The following is a 14,428-nucleotide window of genomic DNA, read 5'->3' on the forward strand; positions in this document are numbered from 1 at the left end:
TGCAGTCTTTTTGGCTGAAGGGTTCCAGGGATTCTAGGCTGGCGCCCCGCCCCGGGTTCCTTACACTATCTAACTACCTACCTAGGTACCTAGAGTTACCTAGTTAACTAGTGAACTCCTGAACTGAATAAGCCGGCTATAGTGGGGAGGTCTCGAGGGTCCCGAAAGCATATATGCATACATATAGAGGGCATGATAGACATACTGTCTGATAGGCTTAGCACCAGAATTGCATTTCTAGATAACATGACTAGAAGCGCTCTATCATTTCACTTCGCACAAAACTGTCCAACTCAAGCAATCCAATCTGTTCCATGTATGCCATCGTGAGGTTCTGAACATTTCAGATCCCTAGGGCCCTCTAATGCTACGGTCTCCTGCCACTAGCCAGGTGCTTAATCAGCTCAGGAGTTAACTAACTAACTAACTAACTAACTACTAACTAGTTAACTACCTAGGTAGATATTTAGCTAGAAGGCCCGCTAGAGCATCTCCCTAGATCGATCCTTAATCAAGCATCTTCAGTTTCCTCTGACTCACTTCCGAGAGAACAAAAATCCGGTTGTGGTCTTGGTTGCGACCGTCCTACACCAATGGGCCGGCCAAGGAACCAGCGATAAAACAGCTCAAAAGGCGCTGCTGAGTTCTTCTCAAAACTATACAGACGGCTGGATGCCACCTTGACCCTATATTGGTCCTCAATGTAGGCTTCTAAGATTCGACCATGCTGAGGGGCAACAAATGATAACATTAGAACCTGAATTACCACCAGTTAGCTTTTAAATATAGATTAATAAGAGTTGCTGGACTTGCCGGTTGCGGCTGCTTATCAAATAAATTTTCGTTCAGACGGGTTCTCATCACTTGCAGAATATAAGCCAGCTCATGGCGCAGTATTAGGTTATCGTTTATAGTCTCTTTGATGTTATGTTGAACAGCCATGGTAACGTGTGGGTATATGTAGTCTTTAACCTCGAAGAGGAGCCTAACCGGGTGTATACTGTCTTGAAGATTCCGCGACGGTAGATAAAATGCTTGCGATAATGCGACTTCGTGACTGTAAATCCAAGACCTATTAGTATATTATATAGTTTGTTACCTGAAATAGTACAATATAACAAAACTCACTTGACATTAATCCAATCGACAATGTCTATCAGGGATTGCCCAATATAGCCTCGATCGCTCTTTCGTGGTACACGGAAGATATGGTCCTTTAAGACAGATATAACCTCCAAAAGACATTCACTTGGGCGCCAATACTTCTGGCGAAATCCCGGTGTCCTCTCTTCTGCTATAGCAGCCTCGGGATCGTAGTTCCTCAAGACAAGAAAATCCGGATCCTCCTTCGATATCTTTTGAACCCGGTCCGAGTCCACAGGATGATCTAACATAAATTTGTCCGTTAGTGGTTCGAAGTAGGAGGCAGCAGTTGGTATAAGCACTTCTCCAGAAGCAGGGCTAGAATCGGAGCTAGAATCAGTAATAGGCTCAGTTTCGTGTGCAAGACGAGTAGTCTCGAGTTCGAGACGGGTGACTTGTACTCCCATCTGGGCACATTGATCGTGTGTAAGCAGCTCGTCCTTGCAGCTGCAAATTCTGTTCCAGCGAGTTTCAACAGTTCGCTGAGAGCGACTCTGAGATGTGGGGGGCATATTTGAATATGATCTGATAGTATATCAAAAAGTCACTATTTCTTGCAGTTGTATGAATAGTCTCAGTAAATCTGCATAGAAGATGAAATCCTGAAAATACACCCAGTCAAGATTGAATAAGGAACACTTTTTCTCTTTTTTCTTTGTCGTATTCCGTTGCTAACTATGACCAGTGTCATCATGTGACTTCTACACTTGTTTGCAGTCGTCTATAACCGTCATCATGTAAGATTGCTGTCCTTGCTGCTGCCTACTTACGCCTTCCCGCTGCCTAAAAGAGAAATTTCTTTAAACTATATATAGCCTAAGATAAGGAGTATTATTTAAGGTAATAGTAGCTGCAGTATTTAGACTGGTAATAATAATAGGCGATAAAGATCTAAACTTCTAAAGCTATATTTCTTTCTCTAGGGCTTAATCTAAGTACGTCTCTGTTAAAGTATTTATCCCGCTTATTATAACAGCGTAGCCGTGATAAGAGAGAAATATAAGAAGGTTAATTGCTCTAGACTAGGGGAATACTACTACTAAGTAGCTATTAAGGCAGTTTAATACTACTGTTACTAAGTAGGCAGTATAATTATAGTAAAGCTATATCTATAATAAATGCCCTCTGTTACAATATAGTAGTTAGAACTAGCAGTTTATAGAGAGAATATATAAGGAATTCTCTTATAAGAAAGTCTAGAATAGTTATATATATAATTATAAAGAATAATTAGCCTAGTAAAAGAGTTTTTATATTAAATATATTAGCTTAAAAGAGGAACTTAACTAATTTAATAAAAAACTAACTAACTATAGTATAAAGATATATTAGTATTAGTTTTATTTCTTATACTCTATTCTTATTCTAAGTTATATATTTTTTTTAAAGCTAGTATAAAAAGTTATTTTATTTTTATTTCTTTTAATTAGTTATAAGCTTAAATTAATAAGAACTTAAGAAAATAAATATTTAAGCAGTATAAAACTCTTTATTAAAATTATAAGATTTAAAATAATAGCTATTAAATACTCTTATAGAAGAAATATTATAATAAGATTATTTTAATACTTACTCTATAGATATTAAATCTAATAAGTATTAAAACTTATTAATAATTAGAGAATTAACTAAATTATCTTATATATAATTAGAGAATTAACTAAATTACTTTATATATAGATAAGAATATCTCTTATTAATAATTTTAATAACTAAAAAAAAGATTAATTCTTATTTTTTCTAAAAAAAAATTATAAAAAATAGTTTATTTATATAAAAAATAGCTTATTAATAAGAATTATTAAGATATTATTAAATATTAATAATAAGATAATAACTTATTATAGGAAAAAAATAATATAATAGTATAATATTAGATTATAAGATATTTATCTAAGAATAATTAAGATAAATATATTTAAGATACTATTACTAAAGCATTATAAGATTATTTTAAAAAATAATATAAAAAGACTTAATTTACCTAATAATATTAACTTATTTAATTATTTATTAATTTTAAAATAATACTTAAATAGATTATTATTAATATATAAAGATAATTATAATAAATAAAAAAGAAAATAATAGTTTATAATAATACTATATTTTCTTTAGCTAAACTTAAAGCTAAGATTTAATATTTATTCTCTAATTTATTTAATAAATATATTATTACTAGAATAGTAATTAATATTTAAAAATATTTAAAAATAGAAGATATTCTAGCTATTCTTAAGGAGATAAAAGCTAAATTTTAAATTTCTCTATTAAATATATTCTATATAAAAAAATAAGAACTTATTAAATACTATATATATAAAAATAATTATTTTATTAAAGACTATTTATAATTATCTATAGCTTAATAAGCTATTTAAAATACTTAAAGATAGAGAAAGAAATCTTTAAAGAGCTTATCTTTATTTATAAACTAGAAACTAATAAAGATAATAACTAAGCTATTTTAAAAAATCTAATTCTTAAAAAAAGAAAGATCTTAAAAAAGAAAATAAAAGACTTATAAAATAAAAGAAATCTTTAATATTAAGTTATTATATTTAAAGCTTAATTTAATTATATTAAATAATTAAATCTCTTATAAAATTATTTATTTATTAAAAGATATAATTAATAAAAATCTATTTTAATAGTATATTAATAATTAGTATTAGTTTATATATAATTAATAAGACTTACTACTTTAAAAGACTATTAATAAAAATTAAGAGAAAGTATATTTAAGTAAGAGAAAGAATTTTATATATAAAATATATAGATACTATTATATTAAATAAATAGAATAAAAAGGTTATATATTTAAAGAATATATTATTTATTCTAAAACTTAAAGTAAATCTATTATTAACTAAGAAACTCTATTAATAATTTAACTTATATAATTATTTTAATACTAGTTTAATATTTATATTAAATAGATCTAATTATATTATAATTTAAGATATATTTAAATATAGAATTTATATTATAAAAAAGATTTTCCTAGATTTAATATTAAAGCTATATATTACTATATATAACTAGCTTATATATAAGAAAGATTAAGTCTATTATATTATAGTTATTTCTTAAAATAATTTTAAAAAAACCTTTTTTAAGATTATTAATAATAATTATAAATTAAAATATTTTAATAAATTTTTTTTATAAAAAAATTATAAGAGATTAAATTTAAGAGAAATATTAGTTTTAATATAAGTAAATTAATTATTTTAAGCTTAAAAAGATTAAAAGCCTATATAAAAAAATAATATTAAAAAAATTAATTAAAGTTATTAATAACTATTAATATATAACTTATATTATAGCTAATATTAAAAATAAGAAAAGTATAATAAATAAGTAAAAGGAAAATATTTTAAAATTAATTTATATAAATATATATAATTAGATATTAGAGTTAAAGAATAAATATATTTATTTTCTAATTATTTATTAATTCTATAAATTATACTAATAATATATTTTTATTAGAATAATTAAGGTCTTTCTATATATATAAGGAGAACTTTATTAATAGTAAACCTAGGGTTCTAAAGCTAGAGATAAAGAGGGGAAGAAGTTATTCTTCTATTTGTAAGAACTGCTCTTACTAATTATATAAGGATAACTAAGTATTTACTATCTTATGCTGACTAACCCTCTATACTAAGCCTAGATATAGATCTGTATTAAGGTGCTCTCTTTTTTTTAAAGCGGATATTCTCGCTCTACTTACTATATATCTCTACTAGTATATATTATATATCTATTATTGCCTAATTTAATACTATCTTAATTTTAAGCGAAAGTATAGTATTTAATATAGATAAGAAGATAAATATTAATATTACTTATTCTATTCTATCTACTATAGATAGTAAACTATATACTTATATTTAAATATTAAGAATATATCTCTAATACTATACTTTTACTGCCTTAATATTATTAATAATATTTAAAAGCTTTGCTAATTATCTTATAGGAATAAATATTAATATTAATATTTAGAATAAGATTAGATAAGTATACTATTAAAGCGGTTTATATTTTATATTATTATTTTTATTAGTATCTATATATTATTTAAAGCTATTAATACTCTCTAGGTATTTATTATTATTTAAATACTCCTAATATTATTTATTATTATTATTTTTATTATTTTACTTTTTAATATCTTTTATATCTTTATTACTCTTAGTATTATTACTCTTAATATTAATAATTCCCTATAATAATAGCTATATATATTTAGTCTATAGTATTAGCTATTCTTAGCTTTTCTCTTATTTTTATATCTTAGGCAGTATATTAATATAGATATTATAGTTCTTTACCTTTTATTTTAGCTTATATTACTATAAATCTCTTTAATAAGTAATATATAGTTTACTTAGCGCTATTATTAGAGGTATATATATTAATACTAAAGTATCTATATATATAAACTAGGGAATTAATATAGAATTAAATAAGAAGATAGAGTTTTAAGCTATATATTATTCTAAGCTTAATAGCTAAATTCCTATATATTAATATAATAATTTATAGAGAGTATAATATATATTATAAATTAAAAAGAAGGTTATATTATTTTCTATTAACTAGATTATTAAACTAGCTAAGATTTTAATATAGTATATATACCCTTAAGCTATAAAATTATATAGCTATTTAGTAGCGCGCTTAGCTAATAATATAGTTTTAATAATAATATAGACCTATATATTATATAGCTTAATATATTCTAGTAAATAGCTATAAGTAACTAAGTCTTAAAGTATATTTATTAGCTTCTATATATTAAATATATTTATATCTAAGTACCTTAATATAAGGATTAGCTTTTTACCTAGCTTATTATTATACTACTAGATCTTAAAGATAATAATACTCTTTATTATAAAGAAATAAAATGCTACTAGTATTAAATAAAGTAATATAATTATATTAATAAAATAATACTAGCGTTAAGTAAAATAATATAGTTAAATAGATAAGTTTTAAATAATAGTATATCGCGTATTATAGTATTAATATAATAATATAATTATATATATTAATTATATAATAAGGTATATAAGAATTAAATATTTACTAGAGAGACTAGATATAATATTTTTAAAGGGATAATTCTTTAAGCAGTATATTTAAGTAATGCTTAGATTATTATTAAGAGATTGTTTAAGTCTTTATTTATACTTACTTAAGCTATTAGTTATAACTTATTATTACTTATTTCTTACGCTATTTTTTTAATATAATTAAGCTTAAATATTTATTATATTCTCTTACTAGGTTTAATACAGTATTAAGATCTTTTAGATAATATTAAATATTATGCTAAGATTTATATTTAATTTATTAAATAAGGTATTTAATAATATCTTTACTATAAACCTTTTTAATATAATAATTTAATAATATATTAATCTTATAATCTACTACAGAGAAGTATTAAATAGTAATAATTAACGCCTTAGTTTCTAGAAGCTAACGATACTTAAGGCTTATAGAATATATATTTATATCCGCTATATTCTTCCTAATAATTATACTAGCTTATTATAAGTTTCTCTAGGTATTTCTCTCTACTAATATAGAAATACAGAGGACTTAGCTAATACTATAATTAGGTATAAAAAGTCTTTTACTATATAATTAAGGGCTAATTAATTAATAACTTAATTATATAGATATAGAAACTTTTATATATATCTTTTTTTAATATATAAGAAGAGATAGTTTATTAATATAAATAAAGATAACCTAAGCTTAGCTAAATTTATCTTAATATTTTTATAAAATAATACTATAAAGTTAACTAGATTAACTATCTTATAGTTAAACTAATTCCTTTAAAATAACTTTACTTAGCGAAAGGTAGTAATTTAATAAGCTAGTTTAATTATAATAAATATTAAAAAAACCTCTTAAATAGCTTCTATTATTAGTACTTAATAAAATAGTATATTTAATATATATCTTAATATAGCTACTATTAATAAAGATAATAATATAATAGTAAGAATATAATAATAAAATAATAAGAATAAAAAAAACTTAATAGAAACTAATAGAAGCGTTTAATATTATCTTTAATAGAGACTTAATAATAAATTCTATACTAATAAGCTATTAGTAAGAGTAACTACTTATATAGTTTTAATAAAAAATATAGCTAAGATAATAATATAAATAAAGAATAATTAAATATAATAATTAATAATAAAGGGTAATAAAATATAATAATTAATAAAGCTAGTTAATACTAGTTATAGAGACTTATAATAAGTTCTATATTAATAGAGATATAAAATAATATAAAAACTTAAGATAATATATAAATATTAAAATTAATAGTAGAAGGCCTTAAATTAATAGCAATATACTACTATTTAATAGTAAACCTAGAGTTCTAAAGCTAGAGATAAAGAGGGGAAGAAGTTATTCTTCTATTCTTAAGAACTACTCTTATTAACTATATAAGAATAACTAAGTATTTACTATCTTATGCTAATTAACCCTTTATACTAAGCCTAGATACAGATCTGTATTATTTATTTATACTATATAAAGCTATATATAAGTTATATTAAGTCTTATTATCTTATATAGCTAAATAACTATTTATATAAAGTTTTATAATATAATTTTATTTTAAATATTAGCTATAGAGTATAATATTTTTTTAGCTTATATACTATAATACTAATATTAACTTTAAATTATTTTAATAATAGTAGTATTTAAGCTTCTTTAATAAGATATACTTATAAATTATCCCGCTTAAATTTAAAAAGCTCTGCTATATATTATTATAATACTTATCTCTTAAAAAATATATAAAGCTATAGTTAAATTAACTTATTACTCTTAATTATAATAAAGTCCTAGATATATTTAATAAATAAATAAATATCTCTATAAAATATTTAATTACTAATAATTATTATTAGCCTTATTTCTATATACTTATAGTTATTTAAGTCTAGTTAAAAGAACTTAAGTTCTTCTTACTTTTAAAAGGCTAAGTTGTTTAAATATAATTTTATTAGTATAATTATAATATTATTAACAGTATTTTAATTATAATTATTACTTAATATAAAGCGATTTCTATTAAATTATATATTTTAATTTTACTATTTATTAAGCTTATAAAGAATTCTTTAATTTTACTTTATTAGTTTTATTATAGTCTTAATTATTATCTTATTTAATATAGTTAGCATTTATATTATTTATATAAATAAAGTATTAGTACTTATTAAATTAAGATTAACTTCTATTAATAGCCTTAGTTTAATATTATTACTTATATTTTTATCTTTAATTAATAATAATATAATATTATATATAAGTCTTTTATTTTTTATACTATTTATTTCTCTATTTTACTATTAGCTAATTATAGTATTAATATTACTTAAATTAATCTTATTACTTAATAGCAGTTAACTTATATTAAAAATAAAGAGATAAAAGTTAGTTCTTATATATAGTAATTCTAACTATATCTTAAAGAAGTTTAAGAAAATATTAGAGATATTTATAGAATATTTAAGTATATAATATTCTTAATCTAAGAATATTAAAATATTTTTTTAAAAGTTAAAAGAAGCTTTTATTTATATTATATATAATAATAATATTTTAAAATAGCTATATCTTAATAAATTAATTAGTTTTTATATTACTTTCTCTTCTAATAATACTTTTTACTCTTATTATTAAGATAAAAAGATAAAGTTATTAGCTAATATCTTTATTACTTTATAAAAGCTACTTATAGCTTAATTTAAAGTATTTTAGTTAATTACTTAATTTGCTAAAAAAGAAAAATTTCCTATTTATTAAATAGTATTACCTTTAAGTATAATTAAGTTAACTATAAGATAAGCTAATATTAAAGTTCCTTTTAATACTAAATAAAATAAAATAATAAAGTTAATTAAGAATAATATAATTTAAGAGAGTTAATCTCTATAGCTTAATTAGCTTACTTAAAAAGCTATAAGCTAAAAAGTAATTAATATAACTTAAAAGAGAATTATAGGCAGATATTAAAAAGAAAAGTTTTTAAGGTAAAAATAAGAATTATTAAAGGATATAAGCATATAGTATTATAGAAATACTAATATAGTCTTTATTAAAATATATAAATCTTATATAAGATAGTAAAATAATAATATTCTAGTTTTAAAGCTTAAGAGAAATAATTAGAGATATTTAGATTTAGAATATATTACTATTTATAATAATATAGCTATAGTAAAATAAAGATATAAAAAGGTTAATTACTTTAAACTAGGGGAATACTATTACTAAGTAGCTACTAAGGCAGTTTAATACTACTGCTATTAATTATTAAGCGCTAGCGAAATATTTTAATATATTTTCTTAAAAACCTTATAAAGATATATATAATAATTGTCACGGTGCTAGTATAGGGAATAAGATAACTAACCCACTAGCTAATATTTACTTAATTTAGAAAAGCAAGGTCTATACTCTTCTAAATTATATAAGGAATTATATAACCTTATAAAGATATCCTTAGCATATAGCTTAATCTGAATTTAAGCTTCTTAAGCTATATTTTATTTACTAAACCTGCTTATAATAGCCTATTTTAGTCTAAATTAGCTAGATAGAGATCTTATAGCTAATTCTAGTATTAACTACCTTATTCTATTTATTCTAACCTACTCCCTAAGCCTATATCTTAATATTATATAGCTCTTATCTAGGAGTTAATACTATTAATAATACTTGCCCTAATTCCCCTATTTTTATTAATTATTCTAGGGGAGTTTATTAAGTATATTACTGCTAGCTATAGGCTAAAATAATATAATTATTATTATCTAATATATAAATATATTGCTAGGGCTAAGTTATCTATAAATAAAGCTAATTAATATATTAAATAAACTAAGATAAAATTCTAAGAACTTTAATAAGAGTTTACAGCTATATAATAAAGGCTTAAATAAAAAAATATTAATCTTAAGGCTGTCTAATAATATTAAAAGATATAGCTTAATAAAAAGGAATAATAATATATTTAAGCTATTTTTAAGAAGAATTAAGCTTATTATATAGCTATCTCTATTATAAATATATTTATATTTATATTTAAACTTAAGCCTAATATTAAGAGATTTATAATTGCTTTAATAAGAGTATTTAAGATATTTATTATTATATTTTCTTTCGCCCCTAAATTTTTAGAGAAATTCTCTAATTTAGATAAGTTTAAAGGTAATTAAAAAGATCTTTAGCACTTTATAATTTAGATCTAAGGAAAGATAATAATTAATTAAGACTAATTTTTAATTCTTTAGAGCTATATAGCCTATATAATTAATTGCTTAAAAAATATATTCTATACCTAAATATTACTATATATTAAAGATAAGACTTATATTTTTAATAACTATTAAGAGATTCTAGATATTTTAAAATATATATTTAATAATCCTAATTATATAAACAATATATATAATAAATTATTTAACCTCTATTAGATTAATAAAAAATTTAAAATCTTTTTTATTAAGTTCTAATACCTAATATTAGAAGGAGAAATATTTAAAAAAATATTATTTACCCTGCTTAAGCAAGCTATTAATTAAGAATTTTAAGGAATATTATTATATAATTAGCCCCTAAATTATAAATATTATTAGTTTATTAAATTCTTATAAGACTTTAAGAATTATTACTATTAGTATATTATAAACTAGCCCCTTATTATAAAGACTTATACTACTATTTTAAAACCTATTTAATATACTTAGTTCTCTTTACCTGCTTTAAATTTTGCCCTAGCTATAAAATATAATAATTAGCCTTAGAGAAGCCTTATATAGAAGAGTAAATCAGCCCTAATATAATTATATAACTTAATAAATTTAAGTACTTCTAAATACTTAAGTAAAAGAAGGTATAGTCTATTATATTATAAAATTAGCGCCTATTTTTATTATAGCTCCCTAAAATATTATATTAAAGACTACTTATACTTAGATAATTACTAGAAGATTTAAACTATAATTATATATAAACTCTATCCTTAAACTCCCTAGGTAATCTAGTTCCTAGATTTATATAATTTATTCCTTAGCTAATCTTTAATTAAAAAAAAATAAGCCTAGAGTAAATTATAGCTAGGCTTAAAAATTATATATTATTTAAATCTCTGCTACTGCTATTTATAAAATTAACCTTAAAAAATATCTATAATAATTAAAATTAATAATACTACTTATAATATTAAAAAAAAAAGAAGATCTGCTTATTAACTTATACCCTGCTTAATATTAAAGCTAAAAAATAAGAATTTATAGATTAAGGATAGGCTAAAAACTAAGAGTTAAAGCTTATTCCCCTAAAGAGCCTAATTACCCTATATATATTTAATAAAAAAAAATTAGAGAATAAGAAGATTATATACTATATCTAGATAAATATAAGAATTAAAGACTATTTTAAGAAAGATGCTAAGTTCTATATTATTTAACTAGCGTATTATTTTATTATCTTAAGACTTTTCTAATTAAAATATTATAACCTATATCTATAATTTATTATTTATAATATTATTTTTAATAGCAATTATTATTAAAAAAATTATAATATACTCTTAAAGCTAACTAAAATACTTATCCTATATAATATTCTCTTAAAGGCTTTACTCTAATACTTACCCCTAAGACCTAAAAGATTAGAAGAGAAAAATATAGTCTTTATTTCCTTAGCCGCCTATTCTGCCTATATTTAAAGAAATACTTAAATATTTATAATTATCTTAAAGGACCTAAATACTGCTCTAAGAATTAAATAAGTTTAAAAAAAAGACTCTACCTGCCTATTATCTAAGGAGTTTAAGAATTATATTAATATCTTTTTTCCTAAGAAGGCTAAGTATCTATTATTATATTATTCTTATAACTATAATATTAAATTATTAAAAAGGAAGTTATTTTTCTTTAAACCCTTATATACTATATCTTAAAATAAATTAAAGATCCTAAAGAAATAGATTAAAAAAACTTAAAGAAGGGATTTATTTACCTAAGCTTATTACCTACTATATCCCTAATTCTATTTATTAAAAAGCCTAGTAAAGGGATATAGATCTATATAAATTACTAAGCCTTAAATATAATAATTATTAAAGACTAATATTCTCTGCCCCTAACTAAGAAAACTTTAAATAACCTAAAAAGAATAAAATATTTTATAAAGATTAATATTATTTCTATATTTAATAACCTTTATATTAAGAAAAGATAAGAATACCTAACTGCCTTTTATATTTAACTTAGCCTATTTAAATTATTAGTAATACTATTTAGCTTAATAAGAGTATTAGTAATATTTTAATAATTTATTAATAATATTCTATAAGATTATCTTAATATCTTTTATACTATATATTTTAATAATATCTTAATATATAATATAATTTATTCTAAATATATTTAATATATCTGTGCTATTTTATAAAAGCTATATAAAATAGGCCTATATATAAAAATTTAGAAATATAAGTTTATTATCTCTAAGATTAAGTTTTTAAATATTATTATTAGCTGAGACTATATTAAGATAAACTTAGATAAGATAAAAATAATTATTAAATAAAAGACCCTAATTTATATAATTAATATATAAGTCTTTATTAAATTTAATAACTTTTATTATTAGTTTATTTATAACTTTTTTAAGATAATTATACTGCTTATAAACTTAACTTAAAAAAGAATTCCCTTTAATTAGATATTTATCTATTAGTCTAGTTTTAAAGCCTTAAAAGAAGTATTTATTTAAGCTTTAATCTTAAAGCTATTTAACTAGACCTATAAGATTATAATTAAAACTAACTTATTTAATTATATATTAGCTAGAGTTATATTCTAATATAATAATAAAGGAATTCTGTATCTTATTATATTTTTCTTAAAGAAGCTTTTTACTATAGAATATAATTATAAGATTTATAATAAAGAATTATTAGCAATTATCTATTACTTTAAGAAATAGCGCCTTAAGCTTAAAAGTATATTATTATTAATTAAAGTTATTATAGACTATTATAACCTAGAATATTTTATATTAATTAAGCTATTAAACTAGTAATAGGCCTATTAATCTAAGTTCTTATTCTAGTTTAATTTCTAAATTATATATTATCTTAAAAAATAAGGAGTAAAGCCTAATACTCTAACTAAGAGGTTAGAAAATCTCCTTAAAGAAAGAAATAAATAGTTACAATATTAAAGCTAGATAGTCTTAAAAAAGAAGAATCTTAATTTATAGATTTAGAGATCTTTAAAACTAAAAGCTATTATTAGGAGTTAAATAGTAAGATATATTTATTTTACTAACCTAATAGCTTAAGAGATTAGAAATCCTACTAAACCTATAAGAATATCTGCCTAATTTATTCTAAGAAATTAATCTATTTAGCTTAAAGAAGCTATTTAATTTACCCTGCCGCTTAATTAATCTATTAAAATTATTTAATCTATTAAAAAGATAATCTAATCTATTAAAAAGACTATTTAGCTTATTAAAGAAATAGCCTCGCCTATTAAGTAAAATTAGTTAAATTCTCCTGCTATATCTAATAAATTAAAATATTTACTAGATATTAAAGATCTGCTAAATATAGCTTATTTATTTAATAACTTAATATAGTTTATCCTATAAGCCTTAGATTATAAAGCTAATTATTATCTTAAGATTATATTAGCTAATTACTAGTAAAGAAAAAGATATTTATACTATAGAGACTGCCTATATATTCCTAACTATAATAAGCTAAGAGCTTATTTATTATAAAAATATTATAATAAATATATATCTAAATACTCTAGAAAATATAAGCTTTATAACTTAATCTTATAAGAGTACTATTAACTAAATATATATTAATATATAAATTATTAAACCTAAAATTATTATATTTACTGCTATATTATATCCTTAAATAAAAGCTATTAAGAAGTCTTATACTAGCTCCTTATTCCTAAATACTTTTAGTAAGATATCTTAATAGATTTTATTACTAGACTTATGCCTTATTAAAGTTATAATACTATATTAGTTATTATAAACCGACTTATAAAAATAAAGTATTTTATTCCTTATTAAGCTATCTGTAATATTAAAGGAATAATATAATTATATATCTGCTATATATAGAAGCTTTATAGACTATTAAAGACTATAGTATCTAATTAAGGCCCCTAGTTTATTACTACTT

General features: G+C 21.0%; 1 protein-coding gene across 1 annotated transcript; it reads right to left on the reverse strand.

The window, feature by feature from the left end:
* Positions 1-217: 217 nt before the first annotated feature.
* Positions 218-1,788, reverse strand: C8Q69DRAFT_483956 (hypothetical protein). Its single transcript, XM_028631746.1, has 3 exons — positions 1,129-1,788; positions 814-1,057; positions 218-757 (listed from the first exon to the last, which is right to left on the reverse strand). The coding sequence occupies exons 1-3, from the start codon at positions 1,653-1,655 to the stop codon at positions 512-514; spliced, it is 1,017 nt and encodes a 338-aa protein (XP_028480799.1). The 5' UTR covers positions 1,656-1,788; the 3' UTR covers positions 218-511.
* Between the last annotated feature and the right edge of the window lie 12,640 nt (positions 1,789-14,428).

The sequence above is a fragment of the Paecilomyces variotii genome, assembly GCF_004022145.1.
Source record: "Paecilomyces variotii strain CBS 101075 chromosome Unknown C8Q69scaffold_52, whole genome shotgun sequence".
Classification (NCBI taxonomy): Eukaryota; Fungi; Ascomycota; class Eurotiomycetes; order Eurotiales; family Thermoascaceae; genus Paecilomyces; species Paecilomyces variotii.